General features: G+C 43.6%; 1 protein-coding gene across 1 annotated transcript in view; it reads left to right on the top strand.

Moving 5' to 3' along the window:
- Window positions 1–27,504, top strand: part of LOC107105487 (serine/threonine-protein kinase BRSK2) — a gene marked incomplete at its 5' end in the record, with an annotated part of 331,496 nt that overhangs the window by 144,616 nt on the left and 159,376 nt on the right. Inside the window, one exon of the mRNA XM_015405471.1 lies at window positions 11,270–11,410. Coding sequence (XP_015260957.1) covers window positions 11,270–11,410 — 141 coding nt within the window. The remainder of the gene's footprint in view (window positions 1–11,269; window positions 11,411–27,504) is intronic.

The raw sequence follows: 27,504 nt of genomic DNA, 5'->3' as shown, positions 1-27,504 counted from the left end.
TGCTGAGTGGTCGGGTTAGAATGGGTAAAAGGAAGTACTTCTTCACCCAAAGAGTGATTAACACATGGAATTCACTGCCACAGGAAGTGGTGGCGGCTACAAGCATGGACGTCTTCAAAAGTGAATTAGATAAGCATATGGAGCAGAGGTCCATCAGTGGCTATTAGCCACAAGGTATAGATAGGGGCTCTGGGGAAAGTGATGCTCTGTCATCTTGGTGCTTGGGGGGGTGGTAAACAGTGGGAGGGCTTCAAATGTCCTGGCCCCACTGGTGGACCTCCTGGTGGCACCTGGTATTTCTGGCCACTGTGTGACACAGAGTGTTGGACTGGATGGGCCTTTGTCCTGATCCAACATTGGTGTCTCTTATTTTCTTATGTTCTTAAGTTCAAGTTTTTGTATCTACCCATGCAGCAAGTCTGCTGTGACTAGCAAGGTCTTTTGGCTGTCCTTTCTCTGGCCAAGGTATGCTTCATTGCTTCTGAAACTCTGGCCTTTCCGGTCCTTCCCCCCCCCCTTGCTTTGGGAGGCCTCCTGAAGGAGTTGAGGCATGCCTCCTCTTCGCTGGCCTTCAAGAGAGGCTGCAAAACTGAATTATGTAGGGGTAGAGTGTGGCTGACTTTTTATCTCCTTGTTTTTTAAGATGTTTACCCAAGGATGTTTACCTATTTTATTATTTGGGGTTTTTTTATGGTTACTGTTGTTATGAACAATACTATCTGCCTTGGGTTCCAGCTGTGGAGGACGAAAGGAGTTGCTATACCAGAATAATATTGGATTTCCTTGAGTCCTGCAATGTCCCCAGTGGCTATAGCACAGCTGGAAGTGGAAGTCTACTAGATAATGGAACATAAGTTCAACAGGGACTATATCTTTTGTATACATACACATACAGTAATTTTCTCTTAATGTTATATGAGCATAATAACATTAATACATGGATCTAAATGGGATAGATATAATGAGATGTATCCTGACTAGAGGGCTCTGCAAAGCCTAGGGAAACCATTTAGCTTAAAATACAGTGCAGTCCTAAACAGATATACAATCTTCTAAGTCTGTTACCAATTGATTTAGAATGATGTAACTCAAGTCATAATTGTACTGTCGGTCATAAAGTGTAGATCAAGGTTGTTTAGTACTGAATAAGCAAGTATGAGAAATGAAAAATGAGAAGGGAGCACTCACTGGAGAAGACCCTGATGCTGGGAAAGATTGAAGGTCAAAGAAGACGGGGACGGCAAAGGATGAGATGGTTAGACAGTGTCATAGATGCAACGAACATGAAATTGAGCAAACTTCAGAGGATGGCAGAAGACTGGAAGGCCTGGCGTGAACTGGTCCATGGGGTCGCGAAGAGTCGGACTCGACTGTGCGACTGAACAACAACAACAAAGCAAGTATGGCTTTGTAATGTAATTATCTGTAAGATAGTTAAGATTGCAAGATCCCTGGCTTAACCTGGGTTGGGTATGGCAGAAAAAGTTTGCATTATTAAAGGTAGCCGCAGAACATTCATTTACACCATCAGGGGTGGAAAATAGTCAGTAAAATCAGTAAAAGTCAGTTTTTTCATCTTGGTCAGTAATTTCTCAGTTTTTTTTAAAAAAGATGGTCAGTAAAGTCAGTATTTCTTTGATTTTTGTGAAAGCAGTTTGTGTGTTTTTCTTTTCGTTACTGCATTTTGGGGGAAACATGGTGACTTCCCAGTGAGAAGACAGATTGTTTTCAGTTCAGTAATGAAGTACTTTAAGGACTTTGTTCCTAAGAGTAAAAGTGATTTGGTGAAATCTTCCACAAAGTATAGAAACATAATTAACCTCTTAAAACATGAGACAATGAAAGCAGAGGTGATGTTTTGTTTGCATGAGTGCCTGCTTATTTACAAAGTTCAGTGGAGTATTCCAAAAAGAAGAGCCTTTGATGCATGTGATGCACAGTGAAGTGAAAACACAAGAACCATAATGAATCGTGTTTGTAAGAGTTCAGCACCATTGTCTGTTAAAGCCTTCAGTGATGAGCACTGCATACCTGTGAGAGGTAGCCAGTGAAAGTAGAATCTGTGACGAACTGAAAAAACTTTCTGAAAAGGAACAGCTACTCTTTTTAATGGGAGCAAAGAAACATTTCATAGCAGCCTGCAAACACCTTTTACTCCAGTCATCTGGAGTAAAGCCCATCCTCAGATATCTTCAATGTTCAGCTCCGGCACAGAGAGTCAAGGAAGGAATGCACAAGGATATAATGAAAGTAGCAGCAGCACTCCCAAGGGATGAATGGAAACTTCTTAGACTTGAAGATGAAACTGCCAGTGAAACTTGCTGCGCTGATACATACTGGAATCAGTTCTTTGAACAAAACCATCTGGAGATCCAAAATACCCACTGGTTACCAAGATGGTGAAAACAGCATTATCATCATCACATGGTAGTGTGGACATAGAAAGAGGGTTTTCAAAATCTGGGCACATTTCGACCAATGAAAGGGCCAGCATGTCAGAGGGAACTTTGAATGCCCACCTGATGGTCAAAGAAACTTTATAGCATGTATATGAAAACAAGGTATACCATGTTAATATCACATAGGAGCTTTTACAGATGGCAAGAGCAGCTCATGTTCATTATAAGCAGTATTGTGCTGAACTGCACATCATTAAAGAGAAGGAGCAAAAAGAAAAAAAAGGGGGAGAAGGCAGAGGAGTTAGAAAGGTTGTTAGCCAAATTGCTCTATTTGTTAATAAAGATAGGGAATTTGAATATTTTGAATAGCAATTGGCAAATAGGGAGCAATAACCTTTGTATACAGGAGTCCCGCCCTTTCCAGTACTCCCAGAAATTGACGCAGAGACCAAGCGTTAAAGAATTGGTTTCTTTACTGGGGAATATGCACTCATACAAATAAACACACTCAAGCAATACAGTACTAAGAAAAATAGACATAAAGGTACAGCGACATTCGCATGAGCAGGTAATTTGTTGAGGGGTGATACATACCTGTCCTGAAGAGATGAAGCGATCTCACAGTGAAAAAGGGAAAGGGAGACTATAAGGGAAAAGGGTCGTATTCTGAACCAGCAGAATACATGGAAGACTCTGGGCAGTGCTACATCAAGTGTCAGCAAGATAGGTAGGAGTCAGGTATAGAGGAAGAGAGAGAGAGAGCGTGGTGGGTCTTGCTCTTTTTATACCCTATTTGGACTTTACTTGGACTTTACTGGCCACTTCCCTTGTCCCGTCCCCAGGAAGTTGCTTAGGCAAAAACGTGTTGCAGGAGGATGTTGGGGCTAATGGTTGGGCAATATTGATTCCATTACTACTGACAGTGACACCTTTGGAAGATAATAGCAGCAGAGGCCAGGGTTGTTAGTGTTAATAGCCCGATGATCTCTCTGGGTGATGGGCTTTCAGGGACGATGTGTCAGCCGGCTAATCCCTTTATACAAGCAGTTCTTTTGTTATACTGGGCAGCATATGTGCAGTATCTGGTGAAGGTGTAGGGGAGAGATGTGCCTGCGTGCTAACAGAGGTTTCTGCTAATGGAGTCTCTGTAGAGAAGTTCAGGCTACCCTTCGCATGGCATGGCGTTCTTCTGCAGCGTGCTTTTACTGGCTTCTGTGTGCTGTCTGTGGCCAGGGTGCTTGGTTCTTCTCTGCTGCGTTGCAGGTGAGAGGTGGCAGGTAACCCATGGATCCATCCTTGGTCTGGCACATCATCTCAGGAGGAGGCTTCCCTCATCTGGCACATGATCGCAGTCCAGGCAGTTGGCATCAGCTTGTGGTCACCATACAGTCCATGTCCTTGACACTTATTGCACAGGCCACTTACTAGTTATGGTTCATAAGTCCATAAGAGCATTATAAGTTCCTTGCAAGGCAACAAGGTTTAAGAAGATGGACAGTGAAAAGGATAGTATACATGGTAAAGGTAAAGGTAAAGGTTCCCTTGCTTGAAAGCCAGTCGAATCCGACTCTAGGGTTGTGGTGCTCATCTCCGTTTGAAAGCCGAAGAGCCAATGCTGTCCGAAGACGTTTCCGTGGTCATGTGGCCGGCATGACTAAACACCAAGCCGCACGGAATGCTGTTACCTTCCTACCGAAGTGGTACCTATTTATCTACTTGCAATTTCTTGCTTTCGAACTGCTGGGTTGGCAGGAGCTGGAACTAGAGACGGGAGCTCACTCCGTCATGCGGCACACTCGGGTCTCGAACTGCTGAACTACTGAAAAAGCTGAGACAAGAACAGAATGAGAATAGGATGATTGCTCGAAAGTTGCCAAGTGATGCAACCAAATGTGTAAAGGAGGCTGCTGAGAAAAAAGGCTATTGTGGGACTTAACCTGGCACAGCTCATGCTAGAAGGAGTGGAGAAAGCAACGGAGGAAGAGGACAAGAAAAAATGTTTGAGGATGCAGTGCAGAAAACTGTTGAGAAACGAGTTAGTTAATAACTTCTTTTTTAAGCAAAAAAAAGAGATAAAATAAAAGCAAAGTCTTACTTTACAGTAATTATGTTTTGTCGTCATAATGATTACTTTATGTGTGGTTTTTAATATGTTTTGCTGTTTTATTACCTGCAGTATCTGATGATTTTTAAAAGGGAATCAATTTTGCCTTAAATTTTGTACAATAATGAAAACGTTGTCCTATCTTCGTTTAAAAAATCAGTAAAAAGGTGTGCGAGGGCTGGCTATGGGAATGGTGGAGTCCAGATAATGATCATTTTTAATGAAGTCCTGGTTTTAAAATGCTAACTTATCAATAACAGGTAAAGGTAGAGGTTTCCCTTGCTTGAAAGCCAGTCGAATCCAGCTGTAGGGGGCAGTGCTCATCTCTGTTTCCAAGCCGAAGAGACATTATCCAAAGACATTTCTGTGGTCATGTGGCCGGCATGACTAGACGCCGAGGTGCACGGAACGCTGTTACCTTCCCACCGAAGCGGTACCTCTTTATCTACTTGCAATTTCTTGCTTTCGAACTGCTAGGTTGGCAGGAGCTGGGGCCAGAGACGGGAGCTCACTCCGTCATGTGGCTCTAGGGTCTCAAACTGCCAAACTACAGACCTTCTAGTCTGCCGCTCAGCGTCTTAACCTCTGAGATACTGTGGACCCCTAATTTATCAATAGGCTGACATTAAATTGTTCAGTAATTTGTCAGTTTTTTGTCAGTATTTGGTCAGGGTTTTTTGAATTTTGGTCAGTGAAATCAGTATTTTTGACCCTCTGACTAGTTTCCACCCCTTCACCATTTAAACCCTAGTAATGGCTACAGTATTTTTACAACTACACCGTTCAGCAAATTTCTAAAATGGCAAGTTGTGTCAATCATTTTTTTAAAAAAAGATTTTGACATTTTAAAAAGCATGCTACAGAAAAGTTGGTTACAGAGTTCCTTATGCTTCTCAAGCAAATACAGCAACACTGTTAAAATATCTTCTCGTTTGGTATTTCCCTTAAATAAAAGTTTGTAAAGCCAAGTGAATAATGTGTAGGTGAGAGCACATCGTTTACATGCATAAGGCTGCAGGTTTTATTCCTGTCATCTCCAGTTAAGGATGGCAAACCTGCAGGCAGTAATGCTGGGTTCATTGGACTAATAGTTTGAAACAGGCATGAAACTGAGAGTTCTCTGGATGAAGCTCTTAAAGCATTTTTGTATGCTTGTTCTAAATCTGATTTAGATAGGGATCATTGGGGGGGGGGTGAAAGGGAAGAAGAAGAAGAGATTGGATTTATACCCCGCCCTTCACTTGGAGTCTCAGAGCGGCTTACAAACTCCTTTCCCTTCCCCTCCCCACAACAGACACCCTGTGAGGTGGGTGAGGCTGAGAGAACTCTGACACAAACGGCTCTTTCTCAAGGACAGCTGTGCCAGAGCTTGTGACTGACCCAAGGTCACATCAGCAGGTGCAAGTGGAGGAGTGGGGACTCAAACCTGGTTCTCCCAGATTAGAGTCCGCGCAGTTAACCACTACACCAAACTGGCTCTTCAAATCAAGCCTCCCCCCCCCATGCTTCCCAATCTGAAATAGACCTATGGGGCTGCTATTAGCCTGTTCTGGTAAACGTACTGCTAAGGAAAGAAACTGATATTTGATTTATATTTGCTGCCAAACACTACATGGACTGTGCACACACACCCATAGGCTCAAAGAAAGCTGTACAAATCACCTGTTGTGACATTCCACAGAGAAGGGGCCTGCACAAAGCCTTACATGTGAATAGGTTTTCAGCTACACTGCCAGCCTGGTGAAGGAAAGCACATATCTCCATATTGTCAGCAAAAGGACAACCTAAGGAGAAACAGCCCCCATTGTTGAACTGTCTGCTGTCACGTATTCTGCATCTCTGCTTTATTTCTGAATGGCATTTCCTGCTAGATGGACCCTTTTAATGACCTGGGAATGGTCAAGCTTCATCTGCACATCAAGGAGGTTCCTTGACACCAAGCTTTCACACTTGCTCAGACGCCCTACTTTGAGTTAGATCTTAACTTACAATATTGCCCAACCCTCTAGGTTGCCACCCCTCACTACACGCAACCAATAGGAGTAGTCTTGGGACGGACTAACAGGTAGGTGGGTCCACAGGTTGGCATAGTTGCCACCCACCCAAAGATCCGCCTATAAAAGACAAGGACCAGTCGCTGGACCCTTGCTAGCCGCATCCCCTCAACACCCCCTGTCTGCTTTCATTCCCCTTTTGTCCAGCTTCCTATACCCAAACCCTTGTCTCCGCTTGATCTCTTGGTCTGTAGCCAAGAGACCCGCACAAGCTGGCCAGTTCTAGCTGTGTGTTAAATTCCCCTAGAATTCTTTTCTCCCCATCCATTCTTCATTGGAACTGACAAGCTTCAGGACAGATAAGTATTGCTCTCCATCACCCCACCTGCTAACGCAAAAGTGATTCTTTGTAACTCTGTATCTCTAAGGAACTTGATCGAATGTGTGTGAGCATCAGTATTGTTTGTATGTGATTTATATATTCTTAAGTGAAAGACAGGTATTTTGAACAACACCAGCCTCAACTCCTTCTACTGGTAACCCCTGGGTGGGATTTGGACCTAGGTGTAACTGGCAAGCACCCAGATTAAAATTTGCCAACTGCTGTAGATAAAGCAGTTTGGCTAACAATACAGACCCTTGCCCCATCAGGGCAAGTAGTAACTCTAGTGGCCATTTCAAGTTATTTATTTATTTATTATTTATTTATTAATTCGACTTGATATACCGCCCTAACCCCTGTAGGGGTCTCTGGGCGGTTTTACATGAGGGGTGCTAGTCACAATTAACTCTAACTAAGGCCACATTATATTATGGGAAGTGGGACAGCCTACCAGCACCCAAGTGGAGATAGATGTCTTTTATTTCGGTCTGGCTGGCTTCATTCCTGGAGGTATCTGGCTGTTGTTCTTCTGGCGCAGTCTTTGCGATCCAGCGCGCAGTCGACGTCCTCCTTAGGTCCTGGCTATGTCCCTTCGGCTCCGCTGCGCCCCTGGATGACGTCACCACGCGCCTCCCGCTGTACGACAGCTGCTTGCTGTTCCCGCCGCTGGCCACCAGGGATCTCTCCTTCCAGGCCTGCTGCTCGCCACTTGCTGCCGCCACGTCACCGTGCTGCTTCGCTTGTGAAAACGATTTGAAGGAGAAGGCTTACATACCCTTCTTTCCCAGCCGTGACCCCAGTCAGAATCAGGATACTGCATACTAGCTATTTAAAAGGTGGAAAAAAGGTGGAAAAATGATTTGGAGCTCATATTTGAAAGCCAGTGTAGTGTAATGGTTAGAGTGTAATACTAGGGTCTGGGAGATCCAGGTTTGGATCCCTGCTCCATCATGGGAGCTGCCTGGGTGATCTTGGGCTAGTCATACACTCTCAGCCTAACCTGCATCACAGGGTCATCCTATGTATATATAAGCCCTAACATATTGGCACTTTCCAGTTCTCCCATTGACTATGCTGTGTGCATCATCAGCCATTGGCCCGTCAACCACCACTCAAGAATACTCGCATGCCATTGGCTGGGTCCTGGGTCTGCTCCTCTCCCCCACCCACTGCTGGCTTGGCCACTCTTCTCTGTCTGAATAAACTGCCAAAACAGCTATCTCTCCTGATGAAGACGCTTGGCTTTCTCTCCTGCTTAGCTCCTCCATGGCTGGCTGGCTACTGAGGTAAGCCACCGGCTGTCAAACCATTCTCTTCTCTTCCTGCTGTGGGGCTTACTTTCCCCACAATGGCTGTTGCTAGTCAACCAAGCTTGGTTCTGTCAGTAAAAAGGCAAGGGGCAGGAGGCTCTTTCCAGCTCTACTTTGGCCTTTGTGGGGAACTCATTGCGGCCAGTCCTGATTAAGGTTGCCAGCTCCAGGTTGGGAAATTCCTGGAGATTTTGTGGTGGAGTCTATGGAAGCCAGAGTTTGGGGAGGGGAGAGGCCTCAGCTGAACAGAATGCCATAGAGTCCACCCTCCAAAGCAGTTATTTTCTCCAGGGAGAGGGAGATCTTTTGTCTGGAGATTTGAGAGGTGGAGCCTGGAGAGGGTGGGGTTTGAGGAGGGGTAGGACCTCAGACAGGCACAATACCATAGATTCCAGCCTCCAAACCAGTCATTTCCTCCTGTGGAACCATTCTTGCCAATCTCCAGGTGAAGGCTGGAGATCACTCAGAATTACAACTGCTCTTCAGATGGCAGAGATCTATTTCCCTGGAGAAAATGATAGACTCTGTGTCATTATACCCTGCTGAGGTCACCACAGCAAATTGATGCTGAGTCCCCAAGGCCGGGGCACCCGCCCAGAGCCTCTTTCTAGAGCTCATTGTATTTATTTCCACAGTGGGTGTTATTCCTAGTTATGAGGATAAAATGGAGGAGAAGAGATTGCTGTAAACCATTTTGGATCCCACTGGGGAGAAAGGATGGGTTTAAATGAAGTAAGTAAGTAAATAAGCTCTGCTTGGTCAGTATAAAGAACATAAGAGAAGCCAATGTTGGATCAGGCAAATGACCCATCTAGTCCAACACTGTCACACAGTAGCCAAAAATACCAGGTGCCGTCAGGAGGTCCACTAGTGGGTCCAGGACATGATGTTCCTTGTATTAATATAACTATAAAATGTCCAGAGTTCCAAGATATATAGACATATAGATTTATATAGATATATAACTATCTTAAATGATTACACACTTTCTTACAACAAATCAGCAATTCAGTCCTGTGCAAAATTATTCAAAAGTCCAGTGATACTAATACACATAGGATTCAGGTGTATAATGATTTCCATTAATTGATTTTTACCATTTTATTAAAGGAATTTATCATGCTAGAAATGCTGACTCTGTTATCTCCATACATAGTTTGTTAATTTTTACATCAGAGTCATCTACTGAAATTTATTTAGCAAAATTCTTCAGCTAGGATTTTTTTGTGTCCAGTACTTTGCATGTAATAATCTAACAGTCTGTATCATATTAAATGTAACCTCTGATTTTTTAAATTTAGGCATTTGGGTTTTTAAAAAATTAATTTTGTTTGAAAAACTAAACAAATAGCTGATATATACATACAGAATTACATAAGGCACATCGCTAGTCTAAACCCCCTTACATCTTGCCTCCATGGGTATAAAAAAACTCTTTACCAGCAACTGACAATTTTAATACTATTTCCAATTATACATTTGCAAGTTCCATTCTTTGTAGCGCTCTTGACCTTAGAAGGTCTACTGTATGTGTCTCTCTATTTTTCTGATAAGTGGTTAATGTCACTAGAGTGTACATCTCCTTTATTTTCAATAACCAGTCTTGTCGATTAGGGATTTTGTTTGTTTGTTTCCATTGCCTGACAAAAACCGGCCTGGCACCAGTAATCATATGTAAAGCAACTTTTTGCTAATCTCCAGGGATATCAGGTAGATAATTCAGCAACAGTGCCTCTGGTTTGTAGGAGATTTGTTTTTCCAACCCGATTGATATAATTTTCACCACTTATTTCCAATAGCTGGAGACACATATGTATGTCCACTACATGTGAAAGAAGTCTGCCTTATCTTCTTTACAGAGCCAGCATATGCTGGTACCAGTTTTATAGAGAGACAGTTTAGTGTAGTGGTTAAGTGTGCAGACTCTAATCTGGGAGAACCAGGTTTGATTCCCCACTCCTCCACTTGCACCTGGCTGGATGACCTTGGGTAAGATGTAGTTCTGATAAGAGCCGTTCTTTAAAAAGAGCAGTTTCTGTCAGAGCTCTCTCAGCCCCACCTACCTCACAGGATGTCTGTTGTGGGGAGGGGAAGGGAAAGGAGTTTGTAAACTGCTCTGAGACACCTCTGGGTAGTGAAGGGTGGGGTATAAATCCAATCTCCTCTTCTCCTCCTCCTACATCTTTGCCAGCCTTAAAGGAATTGAATGCCACATGTAAATCATTTTCAACAGGTTTTCTCTAAAGGAGAGGCAAACTGTAAAGGTGAAGATAAATTTCCATTTTGAAGCATCTTAAGTTGTTGCGTAATTTTTTTACCACCAAATGTGGAAGTTTTGATCAGGTTTGAGTGTTGTTTTCAATAGAGGCATTTGTTTTTTGTACAGTAGATTGAATCCAGAGGCCTGTGAGCAGAGTTTGTGAGACAGATGTTACCTTTTTCTGCTGTAGCCCACTGCCTTCACAAATGCAGCTCCTGGAGCTTGGGGGACCCCATGAATAGCATGGGATGTGTGGTTTGTTTTTTAAAATTAATTTTATTAAAAGATAAGTTTTTGAGAGGTCTGTAGTTGAACAGGCAGCCACGAATATTGCCCTCCCCCCCACCGAGGAAGTGTTCTTCGAAAAATTAAAATCATTTTTTCCTATATGATAAATATTTTAAATCCAGAAAATTATTTTTTTCCCTCAGCAAATGTGGTTTCATTTTTTTTGGAAGTTTCAGATAAGTAATGTGATATGAAGTTTAAATGTGCATCAATATTCATTCCACCAGTGTTATTTTAGATCATGTCTAGGGTGAATTTCGTACGAAGCACTGGAGATCAATCAATAAGGATACTGGAAGCAATGAAGTCATCCCGTTGCCAAATGTATCCACATTTCAAGAAGATTTAAGAACTCCAAGAATTTATTTTGTTTACAGAACAGTTAAAAATCTGCAAGGGTAATAATTTACAAGCTGCCATGCTTTATAGTTTCTAGACAGAGTTAATTGATTACACAGGAAGGTTGTACATGTACAGGTATATCAGATATCTGACCGTCTATAAACCAAGACCTGTTTCTACTCTCTTGTAGGTATTTGGTGCTAGAACATGTGTCCGGTGGAGAACTTTTTGACTATCTTGTAAAGAAGGGAAGATTAACACCAAAAGAAGCTAGGAAGTTTTTCCGACAAATCATCTCCGCGTTAGATTTCTGTCATAGTCATTCAATATGGTAAGTACAGAAATGTAACAGCATCTAAGTGATGATGTTGGCTGGGTGATATCTGAGAGCTAGTGTGGAGTAGGATAGGAAAGCGGAGACCTAGTTCCAAACATCTAATCTGTCATTAGACAGACACCGGGGGGATGTCTGTGTCATGGACCAGCCGTCCCTTCAGCATAACCTAACCAAGCTTAGGTTTGTTGTGAAGATAAAGTAGAAGAGGTGAGAGACATGACAAACTTCCCTGAACTTTCTGGAGGAGCAGAAGGATGAAAATAAAAGAGAGAGAGAAACTTGGGGGCTCGCGACCCTAACTTGCACCCCTGTTTGTTTATTGTGGAAGTGGTCCTCTGCTGCAGACCGGGTTAATGTAAAGCTAGACACTTTTCAACTCATTAAAATACTTTGGACTTGCTGTAGTGTTTCCATTGCCAGAAGAACATGCTCCACAGCACAGCACCACCCCCACAATGGTAAAGGTGCTGCCCAGGAGAAAACAAGGATTAGGACTCGAGTCACATATATTCATAGCAGGTGATTACATAGCAGAACAGTTTTAAGGTTCTTGTTAGCCTTGGGCCTTTTACAGGCCATTCATTAGTCAATGTTAATAATTTGGTTTCACAATCCTTTGTATTATGTGTATGCAGCTGCTGCCAGCAGAGTATCAGACTAGGACCAGAAAGACCTAGTCTCAAATCTCCTCTCAGCCATAAAGCTCACTTGGTGATCTTGGGCCAGTCAATTTCCCTCACTCTAACCTACCACTCAGGGTTACTGTGGTGATAAAAGCAGGGCTCTTTTTGTAGAAAAAGCCCAGCAGGAACTCATTAGCATAATAGGCCACACCCAACAGCAGGAACTCATTAGCATATTGGGCCACACCCCTGACAGCACAGCTCATTAGCACATTAGGCCACACCCCCATGTTACCAGAAGTGTGGTCATCCAGCCACAACCACCTTTTGCTTGTTATTCTGTTTACCTTGTTTGTTGTCAAAACCCAGGGCTTTTTTGGAGCAGGAACTCCTTTGCATGTTAGGCCACACACCCCTAATGTAGCCAATCCTAATGAGTTCCTGCTGTTGGGTGTGGCCTATTATGCTAATGAGTTCCTGCTGGGCGTGGCCAACTCGGGAGCCAGCCGGAACTCCGTTCCTGTGCGTTCCTGCCCAAAAATAGCCCTGGTAAAAGGGATGGAGACCCAGAAAGGTGAAGGCCCAGAAAACATAAGGGGAGAATGGGGGGGGGGAGGTCTGCAGACTTTCTTCATTTTTCCAGGTTTGGAGGAGCCCTTGGGGGAGGGGGGGAATCTCCTGTGAAATACCTTCTCCTTAGGAATAAGTGAAATGTTTTATAAGACAAGGTTTGTATAGTGTGAGTATTTTTATGCAAAATATTCTGCAACATTAGATAATTCCTATGTATGACACACATACAACATATTTCAAGAGGTATTGATTGTTTAAATGTGACTAATTTTGTCCATACTTAATAGACAACAATGCCTGGTGTGCCCCTATTGAAAAGTGTGCCAGTGTTAAAAAGCTTAACTTGTTATTTATTTATTTATTTATTTTTCACATGTATATCCTGCCCATCCCATAAACGAGCTCAGGGCAGGTTATAACATTTCCATAAATACAATAAAATTTTAAAACACATTATAGGCATATAAAATCAATAATCATAGCTTGCCATAAGGAGAGTCTGGCGCATTGATGTAGGTAGGTGTGGCCGGTTATCAGTGGGTGGGACACAGCAACCTTGGGAGGCCATGTGTGGATGCCCACTGCCTCAGCCAGAAGCCTGGTGGAACAGCTCCGTCTTGCAAGCCCAGAGCTTAACTTGATTTCCAGATATGGTGCTACTGTGTGAGATCGGTTCTGTCTAAATAATACAATTTCTTTCATTCAATAAAGCATTTGCCTTTTTGTTAGCAATTTTTATTTTTTCCTACTTCTCAGATGGCAAAAAATAAGATGCACGTGCTGAGGCAGCATAAGATGCAGCAGTTTGCAGCTCTCTGTCTCTCTCTCCTCGTCGTTCTTTTTAGTATCTCTCCTTATATATAATTGTGTTTTCGGGTGGCACTTTGCTGAACATTCCATGTGCTCCCAAATCAGTTGGCTCCCTGATCTGTCACTCAGAAGGACTCCCTATACACTGGCTGTGTTGTCTGAGTCCCACCCCCAACATTCTAAACAGTTTACTGTTGCTGTTGGGAGTCACTGAATGTGTCCTGAGGTAAAGTACATATCCCAATCTTCCCTTAAATAGTCACTGGAGTTGCCAATCTCCATGTGGGGCCTGGAGATCTCCCAGAAATCACCGTGTTCCCCAGCCATAGCACATCATTTCCCCTACAGAAAATTTCCCAGCTATTATAACTGATCTCCAGATGACCAAGATCAGTTCTTCTGGAGACAATGGCTACTTTGGGCAGTGGACTCTATGGCATTATACCCTGCTGAAGTCCCTCCGCACCCCAAACCCTGCCCTCCCCAGGCTCTACCCCTCAAATCTACAGGTATTTCCCACCCAGAGTTGGCAAGTAATTGGCTATGGAACCACTTTCCAGACTCTTGGAACCCAGAAGACATGGCATAGGAGGAGGTGCTTTTCTACCTTAGCTGCCGCTGCCTAACCCTCCCCTCCAAAAATAAGTCAGGGGTGGAGGGAACCATACCTGTTAGCATGAGGCGGTCCTCCCATACTACCCACTTGGGGCAGCAAAATCACTTGAGACAGCCCTGCCTTTTAGCTAAGCAGAAGGAAAGAAACATGGCTTGCCTCCCTCTATTTTCCCCTTCCCTCTGCCACCTCACCAACCACAGCAGGGACACTCACCTGGAGCTTCCTTCTTGAGCTCGTTGTATTTTGTCCCACAACAGGCCTTACTCCTAGTTAAGTATATTGACAATTTTGCTTGTTGAAAACTAAGGTATGCGATACTTTAAAAATGGTTAACTATGCCAAGTGTATATGCTAAGTTATAAATGATGTGGTTTGTGTTGTTAAAGCAGTAAAATAAGTTTAGGTTGGAAAAGAAAGCAAATATTTCCTAAAACTCTGGGTTTCTTTCGAAAAAGACAAAACATAAAGCCCCTCCCACTTGATTTTAGAAATTTTAGAACTCTAAGGAACCACATGCACAATCATTGGAGTAAGGGTAGGATAAAAAATATAATGTGTTACCACTTTTCTATGCTAGTTACACCCATGTTCATGCTGAAGACTGTCCATGGGCTTTCTCTGACTTTGTTAAGTAAAATGTAGCATGTTGAGCAGTTTATATGTGATTCCCATTGTACACAAAACCTCTCCCCCCTCCATTAGATTAAGATACTGTCACATTCATTTACAACAAACTCTTTGAACTAGGAAAATCAAAGCCCAGTGGGGTTAGCGGCTTAATTTATAAAGGTCTTGAGGGCACTTGCCAATAAATAAGAATAATATGTGTCATATTGTGCCTAGTCCCTGAAGAAGCCTAGGACAATTAACAATTCAACAAACTCATTTTATGGCATCCTTGGGTTATAGAAAACCTTCTGGTGCTGGCAGCCTTACCTAGACCCCTTCTGGGCTTTTGAATCGTTGTTGCCTTTAATTTCCTTTCCAGTAGGAGTAATTTTCTTTATCAGTCTGTTATTGATACTTATTAACTCACTTGGATGATTTAACTCTTGAGTGTGGTTTAACCTGTAGCTTTCAGGCCATGTTTTTCAATCGAGCCAGTTTCCATTTACTGCTTTAACAAGTTTGAGTAATTTTTAAATTACATTGAAATTGAGTTTTTGCCACCAATTGTAATTCAAGGTTTCTGTACATCTACTGACCCATAGCCACATACTTATTTCTCAGACATGCTATTTCCTAAACTTTGATTGGCTGAGAGCTGTGATTTGCATAATGGCTATACTGGCATTTCTAAGTACAGACTGCAGTAAGTAACTTTCAATCTGGTAAGCTAAGATTCCACTAGAATGTGCAATGCCTAACCAGTGTGTTGCTACTTCTTAATAAATACTCAGTGATTAGAGACTCTTTTTGCTTGATTGACTGCAGCTCTGCTATACCCGTAAAAAGGGGAGGAGCCTAATTATTTCACACAGATTCCTATATGGATGTATTGTACCTTTCTTTTGATAGGGAAGGAAGAGAAACTGCAGGGAAGATATAGAGCTTTCCTAATACTCAGTGATTAGAGACTCTTCTTGCTTCATTGACTGAAGCTCTGCTATACCCGTAAAAAGGGGAGGAGCCTAATTATTTCACACAGATTCCTATATGGATGTATTGTACCTTTCTTTTGATAGGGAAGGAAGAGAAACCACAGGGAAGATATAGAGCTTTTCTACAGATCACTACTGAGTTGAATTTGATGTGCTATGTTGCCATATGCACATTAGGTGAGGACTGCCCCCAAGAAAAGTACATAAAGATTTCAGTATTAGCATATAGCTGAGCTATAGGCACTGGGGGGGGGGATCTGGACATTTCTGTAAATAATTATAGAAATCCTGTTTGCAGAGATCACACTACATAACTGGAGAAGGCAAAGGCATTTGCACGGAAACTTTAAGTTGTACAAAATGAATGACGGGAAAACACCAACCTCATATGCTGCCATTATGGTTTCCTTTTCTGGACTGCTCTATTCCCTCTAGCCAGGTTAGCCTGATTTCTACCAGATTAGCATTTTGGGGCAGAGTAGCATGCCACGCTTGCATAAATCTGCAGCATGGATAGCTGAGATGTGAGATGTAGTGGGGAGGGAGTGAAAAATCATCATCAAATCATGCACAAAGAAAGCGTGGGAAGCCAGCTATTTTCTGATATAGACTCTGACCTTGACGTTTTCGCTTTTTTTTTTCTTCCCAATATGATACCAATTAAAAGGGTGCTGGAATGACAATCTAAAAACATGGCATTCATTGTAAACCCAGCGCCATGTATGTTTTGAATTCCACAAAGCTAGAAGCGTAGATAAACTCACAGAAAAGAATGGTGACAGGACATCGGAGTACTTTGAATGCCAAGTCCAGAGAAAATAGGCAAGTAGCACAGATGGGTTTATAACAGTCAGCAGAGCACAAGGGAGAGCTGACAGAAATCAATAACAGCTTGAGGGCCCAATCTGAAACTCATTAAAATTAATGGAGAGAGTCCCACTTACTTTGGTAGCCACTGGATCTGGCCAAGAGATTTTTTTTTTCTTTGTTATTAAACTATATGACTGAGCTCGTAAGTCCTTTGGACTGGTGGTTCATCAGTCCAGCAGACACTTAGAGGTTTCACAGTTAACAAAAGGCCTGCAGGTCACTGCTTACGTGATCAAAGTTGCCAGTTTAATAAGCGGCAGGGTCTTTCTTAGAATATGTTTATTTGGAGTTGCACCTTTTGGATGAGGCTCAGCATGTTAATGTGAGGTTATATCGTCTATTGGTAGTGTCTGACCTCGGAGGCCTGAATCAAGTCCTTCTGCAACCCATATTCACTAAATGTCTGTGGAAGATCACTGTGTCCCACAATCAGTTTCATTTCTAAAAGACAAATTACCTTCTATGAAAAAATAAGCCATAAACAAATCAGTTTTTTAATTGAGTGCATCATTTTAGGAAGGCTTAGAAAAATAAATCGAAGCTTATTAATTTCTGTTGAAATTGGGTGTTTGTCCTTCCAACCCAGACTTGGCAACCCTACCATATTCATTAGATGTCTGTGGAAGATCACTGTGTCCCATGATCAGTTTCATTTCTAAAAGACAAATCCCCTTCTATGAAAAAAGCCATAAACAAATCACTTTTTAATTGAGTGCATCATTACAGGAAGGCTTAGATTCACCACTGCGCAATTTTGAGATGAAAAATAAACCGAAGCTTACTAATTTCTGTTGAAATTGGGTGTTTGTCCCAAGGCTATTAAAAACCCACATTTTCCCCTTCTTTAAAGGATAGGGTGGCTTCTTTTGGATGTAGATATGGTTCATCTCCTTCTCAGTGCAGTTCATGACAAAGTTATACCCTTCTAAGCTCATTAAAGTCAGTAGGTTTAGAAGGGTACAACTGTATTTAGGACCGTGCTGTTAGAAACCTAGATGGGAATACAAATATCTTGGCCTTTTGCCTCATTAGGATTTCTATCCTGAAGTTCTGGAACAGGTGAAAGCGTTAAAATGCACCAAATTTCAACAACACGCATGTACTGTACCACCCTTTTTTAAAAGGAATAATTCCATGAACCATGTTATCATGTGATCTTGATCTAACAATCATTTTAGGGACAACAATTTCTATAGCATTTTCATATACACACGGCAAGCAGTGTTGTATATGAAAATGCTATAGAAATTATTGTACCTAAAATGATTCTTAGATCATTTTCATAGCACCCACAAATGTATTCCACTTTACTGGTGGGGAATTGACACTGTCTTGTCTAGGGTTTATGTCTATGCATCAATTTGAACTCAGAGCTCTCGGTTCCAAGTTGAGCAATCTAGGCAATAATGTCAATGCTGAATCTAAGTTTGACCTTTACTATCCACTCCTATGATTTGCTGTGCTGTTTCATAAATTTACAAGGCTGATAGAACTAAACTGATATTTCAAGGAAGTCTATCCCGTCTTATCATCCTGGAGCTGGTGAGGGAAAGCCTTTTGCTAAGAAGTTAATTATTAGCATTATTCAGTCCTCGGTAATCACAACGTGAAAGCTTTCCGCTTCCCTTGGATAGTGATGATTATGCTAGGATTTGAATATGCCTGATCAAAACTTGAAAGGAGTATAGGGAATTAGTTTCATAGGCCGGCGGATTGGGGGCCCTTTCGGTGGGGGAATCCCTGCCCCCTGGGAGGACTTGGCAGCCCTAAGGTACCTTGAGGAAATGTCTTTATCAAGATGTTCAGGAACCAAAAATGGAGCTAGTATAGGGATCGACTGAATCTGAGAACCCCCTATTAAAGACCACTAGTGAAATTTTTAACAATCTTTGTCCCTTCCCTTGTTTAGACCTTGACAACTTCATTGTACAAATGGCGATCGTCAATCATGGCAGCTAGGTTTTGTCCTAATGCTCTGTTGGATTTTCTGCATAAGGTGAAAGTAGCCTTGAGAGAATGAAGACATTTTTCCACCTGTATTTCTCAGACACTACAGAAAATGCAATAGTGCCAGTAACTAGTGAGGGCTGTAGCGAATTTAGACTTGTGATTTATGGTAGTGCCATGAAACACTTCCCTAGGACTTAAGAGCAGCCAGAGGTTAAAATTGGTCTTGCATCCGGCCAATATAGGCCGGGGGGGGGGGGTTATGTTAAAGGTAAACATGAAGGTTTCCCTTGCTCGAAAGCCAGTCGAATCCGACTCTAGGGTTGCGGTGCTCATCTCCATTTCCAAGCTGAAGAGCCAGCGCTGTCCAAAGATGTTTCCATGGTCATGTGGCCGGCATGACTGAACGCCGAGGTGCACGGAACGCTGTTACCTTCCCACCGCAGTGGTACCTATTTACATACTTGTGATTTCTTGCTTTCGAACTGCTAGGTTGGCAGGAGCTGGAACCAGAGATGGGAGCTCACGCTGTCATGTGGTACTCTGGTCTCGAACTGCCAAACTACCAACCTTCCAGAGTGCAGTTCAGTGTCTTAATTAATTAATTAATTAACTAAATTGCAAACCTGTTTCAGTGATGGCTTGGGTAGAGGACAGAGGCTGGCATGGTCGCGTACTATTAGTAACTTTATGCTGGTTGTCGCTGAAGGACCACCTGTCTCGAATCTTTCTGAGAGGAGCAGACTATAAGTGACGTAATAAACAAATGAAATAAATGAGGGCTGGCTTTGGCCATGTAACAACAGCCTACACCAGTTTGGTCTACTGGTTAAGTGCGGGGGACTCCAATCGGGGAGAACCGTGTTTGATTCCCCACTCCTCCCCTCGCACCTGCTGGTGTGACCTTGGACAAGCCATAGTTCTGTCAGAGCTGTCCTTGAATGAGCAGCTCTCGAAAGAGCTCTCTTGGCCCCACCTACCTCACCAGGGTGTCTGTTGTAGGGAGGGGAAGGGAAATGAGTTTGTAAGCTGCTCTGAGACTCTGAGTGAACATAAGAACATAAGAGAAGCCAATGATGGATCAGGCCAGTGGCCCATCCAGTCCAACAATCTGTCGCACAGTGGCCAAAAATACCAGGTACCATCTGGAGGTCCAGCAGTGGGGCCAGGACACTAGAAGCCCTTCAACTATTGACCCCCCCCAAGCACCAAGAATACAGAGCCTCACTTGCCTCAGCCCGAGAGTTCTTGTCTATACCTTGTGGCTAATAGCCACTGATAGACTTCTGCTTCATATGCTGATCTAATTCCCTCTTGAAGTCGTCCATGCTTGTAGCCGCCACCCCCTCCTGTGGCAGTGGATTCCATGTGTTAATCACTCTTTGGGTGAAGAATTACTTCCTTTTCTTTGTTCTAACCTGACCGCTCAGCCATTTCATGGAGTGCCCACGAGTTATTGTATTGTGAAAAAGGGAGAAAAGTACCTCTTTCTCTACCTGCTCTATCCCATGCATAATCTTATAAACCTCGATCATGTCACCCCTCAGTCATCATTTTTCCAAGCTAAAGAGCCCCAAGCACTTTAACCTTTCTTCATAAGGAAAGTGTTCCAACCCTTTTATCATTCTAGTTGCCCTTTTCTGCACTTTTTCCAAAGATATAATATCCTTTTTAAGGTGTGGTGACCAGAACTGTACACAGTATTCAAAATGAGGTCGCACCATTGATTTATATAGGGGCATTATGATATTGGCTGAAGGGTGGGGTATAAATCCAATCTCTTCTTCTTTTTAATGAAAACATTTGAAAGAGCAATGCCCATATTACAAATGGGGTTTTTTTTGCTCTCTGAAAGATCATCTTCTTTGAAGCACATCACGTCCTACTCTCAGAATTAGGAGTTATCCAGTAAAACATCATCTAGTAAAGTTAGGCTAACCTGAGATGAAGTAGGGGAGCAGTTGACTGTGGTAGCTGAAAGGGTATTCAAACTTGTAAAAGAAGTCCTGGTGATGGGGAGAGCTTGCAGCTATTTCAGTGTCACCTGCTGTCTGTAGGAATGGTGCAGGAGCACTGTAGGTAGCAGAGCAGTAGGGTTGCCAGGTCCCCCTGGGGGGTGGGGAAAACCCCCAGTTGACAGGCCCACCGCCAGCCTGCTCTGGGCCGCCGGGGAGAACCCCACCCCCAACGTGTGAGACATGCCCGGTGTGAATACGTCACCCGGAGGTGAGGTCATCACGTTGTGCACGTTGCAGGGGGTCGCTCTATCATTCGAGGGTAAACCTTGCACTTGGCCACATTGAACCCCATTTTCCCTCAGATGATTGTGGCCCCGCCCCAACGTGCCCAACGCGATGACGTCGCTTTCGGGTGACGTCATCACAGTGCGCACAAGAAGACTCCCGGGGAGGTCCTGGACTCCCCCCGCTAAAAGGTAAATACAACTTGGCAACCCTACAGAGCAGTCACTTGCGAGTGATATCAGAGCCTGGGGAAGAGTGTTGGGGGGGGAGCTCCAGTCGCTCCCATTTTAGATTTCCACAGGGGCCAATTCTCTTTACTGACAGGAAAAGTAAAAACTCCACATATCATGAGGAATCTGCAAGGAACAGCAGGGAGACCAGCCAAAAGGATCTGGATTGGCTGTTGGTGACTTTACCAAGTGACATTATGATTGGTCTAATTTCTGTGCTGTGTGCATTGGCTTTTCCCTTCTGGTCATACTCTTGCATCGTGTACCTCACAAATAAAAGTATGATTACAGGAAAGGCCCAATGGCAAACCTGATTAGGCTTCACTGGTAATAAATAATGCCAATTATTTCACAGGAGAGGGTAAAGACTGAGATGAAATTCCCTGTAGGAATGAGTAGCAAGATTTTGTTGTCATCTGGTTTTTATCTGGGTCATGTGAGGTTTCCAGAGGGCACTTGGAGGAGGTGAGACAGGTTTTTGCATGAATATTGATAAATGACAATTACTAGAGCCTCTTCCCTTCCAGTTGCCTGAGGCCATGTCTGCTGGGGTATACGGACAAGGCTCTCTGTATGCATTTATGTGGGGGCCAATGGAAAGAATAAGAGCTTTGCTTGCATCCCTTTCAGTAAAGGGAGAGGACCAATTTCAAAACCGTATATCAGGATACCAGAGTAGTGGAACAAAAAAGAGCTACTCCGGATTTTGTGAGCTGTAACACCTATCTTTTATCTAAAGTCTGTGAAGTTCTCAAAATGCCAGGCATCATTTAGAAACAAGCTCAGGGTAGTTTTGCCAGGCAGAAAATGAACGTTACTGTACTCCAAAGGTGAGTTCTTTCTTTTCATCACCCTGCAACATTAGGGGGGTGTTTGTCCATTAAGTTGGTTTCTCTCATTGGAATTCTGTGTTTTTCTGCCCAGAACACCACATGAGAGTTAGGTGTCTTTGATGGGCAACCACACATCACAAACACATCAAAAAAGTGTCTAGACTTCACTTCTGTGCTCATGCAAGACTGGAAAGGTAGATGGAAGAGGTGACTGAAGACCTACAGAATGTACCATGTAGAAGCCAGACTGGGTAGACGGCCTAGGGAGGAGCCAAGGGCTGAGCTAAGTTTCTCTGCATTACTGAGGGAAAGAAGGCAATGGAAATATGCATTGCTTAAGAGCTGATCATCTGAGTATCTTTTGACAAGGTGAGTGTACAATATGGGGAACAAATGTGGCTCAGTGGTAGAGCATCTGCTTGGCATGCAGAAGGTCCCAGGTTCCAATCCGTGGCTTTTCCAGTTAAAAGGATCAGTTGCAGGGTGTTGTGAAGGATCTCAGCCTGAGACCTTGGAGAGCCAGTCCGATCTCACACAAGAGCTGCGCCGTGGTCGCGCCTCCCTTTGCCCCGCTTCTATTGGTCAATTTCCCACTCGAAGTCGCGCGGCCGCATTTTGACCCTCAGCTTCGCCCGATTTTCCCCGCGGTTTCGTGATCCTGTTTTTTGAGGATCACAAACCCACGGGGAAAACCGCGGCGCAGCTTTTGTGTGAAATCGGTCCCACTGTCAGTCTGAGTAGAGTAGACAATACCCACTGTGATGGACCAAGGGCAGACCCAGTATAAGGCAGCTTCATATGTTCCTGTGTTCATATGTTCAACCTCGATTCTTTTTAGGACTTCCAGTTAACTTCTTGGAGACTGAGCAAGGTTGACTGAGCAAGACTGTTCCCTAACCTGGATAGCCAAGGCTAGCCTGATTTCAGATGTCAGAAAGCTAAGCAGGGTCAGGCCTGGTTAGCGCTTGTATGTGAAACCTAAAGACTGGGGTTGCTTCATAGGGGCTGGCAATGGCAACCCACCTCTGAACATCTCTTGCATTGGAAACCCTACGGGGTTGTCCTAAGTTGGCTGTGACTTGACAGCAACAGGGTGGGGGGAGAGACTTCAAAATAAAACCAACTTTTTATATCAGCTGTGCAGTCTGTGTATACATTGTGATTTCTGTGTGTACTGCAGGGAAAGCCTGCAGTTCCTAAATGGTGCACTTTCCTTATGATCGCTTGTACAGGCTGTCTTCCATTTGCCCCCCCAGTCGGAATAACGAGACAGACAACAGTTTGGAAGTAAACAAGGGCCACTTTATTAACTATTTAACATAACACTGCGGCAAGGGACCAACTAAGCAAGCATGGAACGGGCAAGGCAGGTGTCACTCCCCTGACCAACCTCCTTGCCCTTTTCATGGGCAGATCACCCAGCTCCGGTCTTGAGCCATCAGTCTGGCTCGCGACCAGCAGCCCAGCAAAACTGGTTGCCCCCTAGGAGCGCCTACCCCTGAAGCCTGACAACTTGCAGAGAGGAGCCTTACCCTAAGAGCTTCCCAGAGGTGATCACCATTCCCCACCCGGGACCCTAAAATCCAAAGGCAGTTCCCGATGACCCTGTCCGATCCCACAGCTGTCAATCGAATACACGTTTGTAGCAAAATATTATTTTATTGAAGCCATGAAGAAGCTGGAACAAGGGTACTGTTTAGAATAACCAGAATGGCCAGGGCAAAGTATAATAAAGCAGATTCATAAAGACAATAACCAATAGACTTGTTTCCCGCTCGCGCGGTTAGACTGTCAGACTCGCGCCCAAAGCCTGGGAAGCAAAGGCTTTCTAAATGATAAACAATTATATTTCTCTCACACTCTAGTTCATTATAGACTAAGCGAAGACGACTCTCCACCACCTGTGACCTTGCTGATTACGATAGTTCAAAGCAGCATTAGCGTACAGTGAAAGGAATGCATGAGACAAGAGAGTGTGCGCGTTAGAATTACAATAGACATGCGCAGTTGCATACAACCATAAAAGGCGGGGGGGAGAACCAAGGAATGAACTTCAGACATATGCAGAACTCTTTGGCAGCTTGCTGACAGACCCCCTGTTCCCTAATGGGGAAAATGCCGTCAGGTGCTCACTGGTTCTGGTTATAAATTACCTTCTTGCTCCTTCATCAGTAGGTCCTTGACCATTATTAACTGCCATCCTGCAAGACACTAGAGTAAGCTTTCTTTTCTTTTCTTTTCTTCTTAAATAAAATTTTTATTAAGTTTTTGATACAGTTAGCAAAACTGTAACCAAACGGCTTTACAAATGAAGATAAATAACAATCATTTTAAACTATAACATAGTAATGAATTAAATAGTTAACAAGTTGAAGTTCCAAAAACAGTACTGTTGACAAACTGTATCACTTAACTTGGAGGCCTAGACCATGTCTGGCGAATATGTAGGTAAATATTACCGACAGGTGAGTATTTCTTTGTATTTGATTGGAATATGACTTATTTGAGAAGAGTCGTTTGTTTGTATATATTCTATAAAAGGAGACCATTTAGCAAGCAAATTTGAAGATGATGTCCTTTGTGCTTCCATCCTTCTGATTGAATCAGTAATATTGCCCATCGCTAGCAGTTCCCATAGCTTATTCTACCATCTTGAAACTGAAATCACATTGGGGTCTTTCCAGCTTGAGGCAATTATAGTCTTTGCTGCAGACAGTAAAGTAGAAATGAGTTCTTGACGATGAGCTGCGCCTTCCTCTTTCATCTTCCCTATCTGCATATGCAACTCTGTATGAGGCATTCTCCCTCGCTCCTTCACAAAGCGGCTGCCTGATTTAATCCTCCTTGCCCGTGGTGTGGAGAAAGCCCCTGGAGCATTTCAGTCTCTGGAACAATGAGAGGGTATTGTGTCCTCTGTTCACCTACAGAGTGAGGAGGTGACACCGAATATGTTAGACATGGAGCCTGAGAGATCAGCTTGGAAAGGAACCAAATGAAGTTCATTTGCTCTGTGATGTTCCATTAAATGCCGAGTAATTAGCACATGTTATGGGGGGGGTGTTTTTGTTTTCTTTCACTTTGGCACAAGGGGGTTCTTTCTGAATATTAATTAGAACATCCAGGCTGTTGGGATCTTAAAGAAATTGCGACTAGCATCTACTTCTTCCCGTGTCTATCGGCCTTCTGATTAGTTTTCCAGTAAATGGAGTTTGGGGAGCCATAAAGATGCAGTATTGATTACCTGCATCGAGGTGAATCTACCATAGGGCATGTCCCCATCACTTATCGCAGGCAAACAATGATTTCAAGGCATCAGCTGTACTCATGTTGCAGTCACAATATCTAGGAATCAACCTGTTACATTATTTCCGTGCTGAGAGTTGTACCAAAGTTCTCTGCCTTGGCTTACCTCATTAGAAGAGTAAACAAATGTGGCAGACATACAATGAACGTGAAAGCACAACTGTCACATTGTAGTACATCGTCGTTATTTCCTCATTCTACTCCCCCGTTTCCAAAAAGTAAGATTTAGAAGGGCATTGTCTTTTCTAGATTAGTATTGCACAAATTCACTAGATTTCCTGTCACGGCAACATGAACAATGCTTATTTATAAGCAGGCAGGATCGTTATTCAGACGAGCATTGTTCTACAGGAATTGATGTTTTCAAGCAGGGCTATTTTGGGGCAGGAACGCACAGGAACGGCGTTCCGGCTGGCTTCCGAGTTGGCCACACCTACAGCCTCCCCCCACCTTGGGTTCCCCAGGTGCCTCACAAGCCGCAGGGCGACCGGGGAAGCCAAGTCGATCCAGGGAGGTAAGGCAGTTTAAACTGCCTCCCCTCCTCCTTGGGTTCCCCATGCGCCCCGCAAGCCATGGGGCACCTGGGGAAGCGGATCCTGGGAAGGAGCTATGCTGTCAGGGGTGTGGCCTAATATGCTAATGAGTTTCTGCTGTTGGGTGTGGCCTATTATGCTAATGAGTTCCTGCTGGGCTTTTTCTACCAAAAAAAGCCCTGTTTTCAAGGAATAACTAACGGAGCCAAAATTTCATGTTTCTGTTTTCATGTCAAACTTTGCAATTCTGTTAAGCAGCTGTGGGCTAGCTCAGAGCCTGTACGTCTCCCTGGGGGCTTTTGGTTTTGTTTCGTTTTTAAATGGAGTGTTAAGCACAGTTCTCTCCAAGCTATGCTCGATGTCTAGGACTTAGATGGAAACTAAGAGAAAATGTTGACCAAGCTGTAGAAAACACATTTGAAAACCAAGGTGAGTTGGGGGCAAGAAGGAAACTAAAATTAAATAGGTGAATCTGAATAATCCCTTTAAAGGTAAAAGGTAAAGGTTTCCCTTGCTCAAAAGCCAGTCGAATCCGACTCTAGGGTTGTGAGGCTCATCTCCGTTTCCAAGCCGAAGAGCCAGCGCTGTCTGAAGATGTTTCTGTGTTCATGTGGCCGGCATGACTAGATGCCGAGGCGCATGGAACGCTGTTACCTTCCCACCGAAGTGGTTCCTATTTATCTACTTGCAATTTCTTGCTTTCGAACTGCTAGGTTTCAGGTCTGCAGTTCAGCGTCTTAACCACTTGATACCCCCCCCCAATAAGTCCTCATGTCTGTTAAGTGAAGGCACGAGGACCTTGAACCAGACATTCCCTGGGAGTTTTGTGTTTCCTAGATTCAAACTACCATTTTTCTCCTCACAACTGGGATGCACAGGAAGAAAGAGTGGCTGCCTTCTTTTCAATGCTATTTTCTCCTTTTTAAAGCACCCTGTGGAGCAGCTATTGGTTCCATTTGAGAAATCATTACTGATTGGTGCAGTGGTTAAGTGTGCAGACTCTAAACTGGTTTATTCCCGGGTTTGATTCCCTACTCCTCCACTTGCACCCGACTGGATGACATTGGGCAAGCCGTAGTTCTGATAAGAGCTGTCCTTGAAAAAAAGCTGTTTCTGTCAGAGCTCTCTCAGCCCCACCGACCTCACAGGGTGTCTGTTGTGTGGGAAAAGGAGTTTGTGAGCCATTCTGAGACACCTTTGGGTAGTGAAGGGCGGGGTATAAATCCAATCTCTTCTTCTTCTTCTTCTTCTTCTTCTTCTTCTTCTTCTTCTTCTTCTTCTTCTTCTTCTTCTTCTTCTTCTTCTTCTTCTTCGTCTTCTTCTTCTTCTTCTTCTCCTCCTCCTCCTCTTCTTCTTCTATCATGGAAGTGCATAAGTTTTGCAATGGAGTCAATAGCTGCTCCATGCAGCCCTTTAAGGAGCAAAAAAAAAAACAGTGAGGAAAGACAGTAGGAAAGGCAGCTACTGCTTCTTTCTGCACACCCTGGTGACAAGTAGGGGGGAAAAGACTCAGGTGACCATGGGAGATCTGAAGCTCCAACTGATCATCTGCTTCAAAGTTCTCACATTGTTTTTCAGCAAAAGGAAGAACTTTGTAATGTATAAAGAGACCATTAGCTGGCTTTCACCAGTCAGGACGGGTACAGAGCTGACTATTTATTTATTTATTTATTTACTAGTAAGGAAAGCCCGTCGTGGCGGTAGACGACGAGCCCTAGATAGGAAGGAAGGGCGAGTGGAAGGGAGGAATGGAGAAGAGGAGGTAGAGAGAGAGAGACAGAGGTAGATAGGGGGGGAAGAGAGAAAAGGGGTGGAGACAGAGTGGGGTTAGTGGTAGTAATTTGGAAAGAAAGGAAGGGAGAAAGGAAGGAAGGAAGGAAGGAAGGAAGGAAGGAAGGAAGGAAGG

This window comes from Gekko japonicus, unplaced genomic scaffold (assembly GCF_001447785.1).
Source record: "Gekko japonicus isolate JY-2015 unplaced genomic scaffold, Gekko_japonicus_V1.1 scaffold1845, whole genome shotgun sequence".
Classification (NCBI taxonomy): Eukaryota; Metazoa; Chordata; class Lepidosauria; order Squamata; family Gekkonidae; genus Gekko; species Gekko japonicus.
The sequence above is the reverse complement of the archived record's forward strand: the minus strand, read 5'-3'. Positions and strand labels throughout refer to the sequence as shown.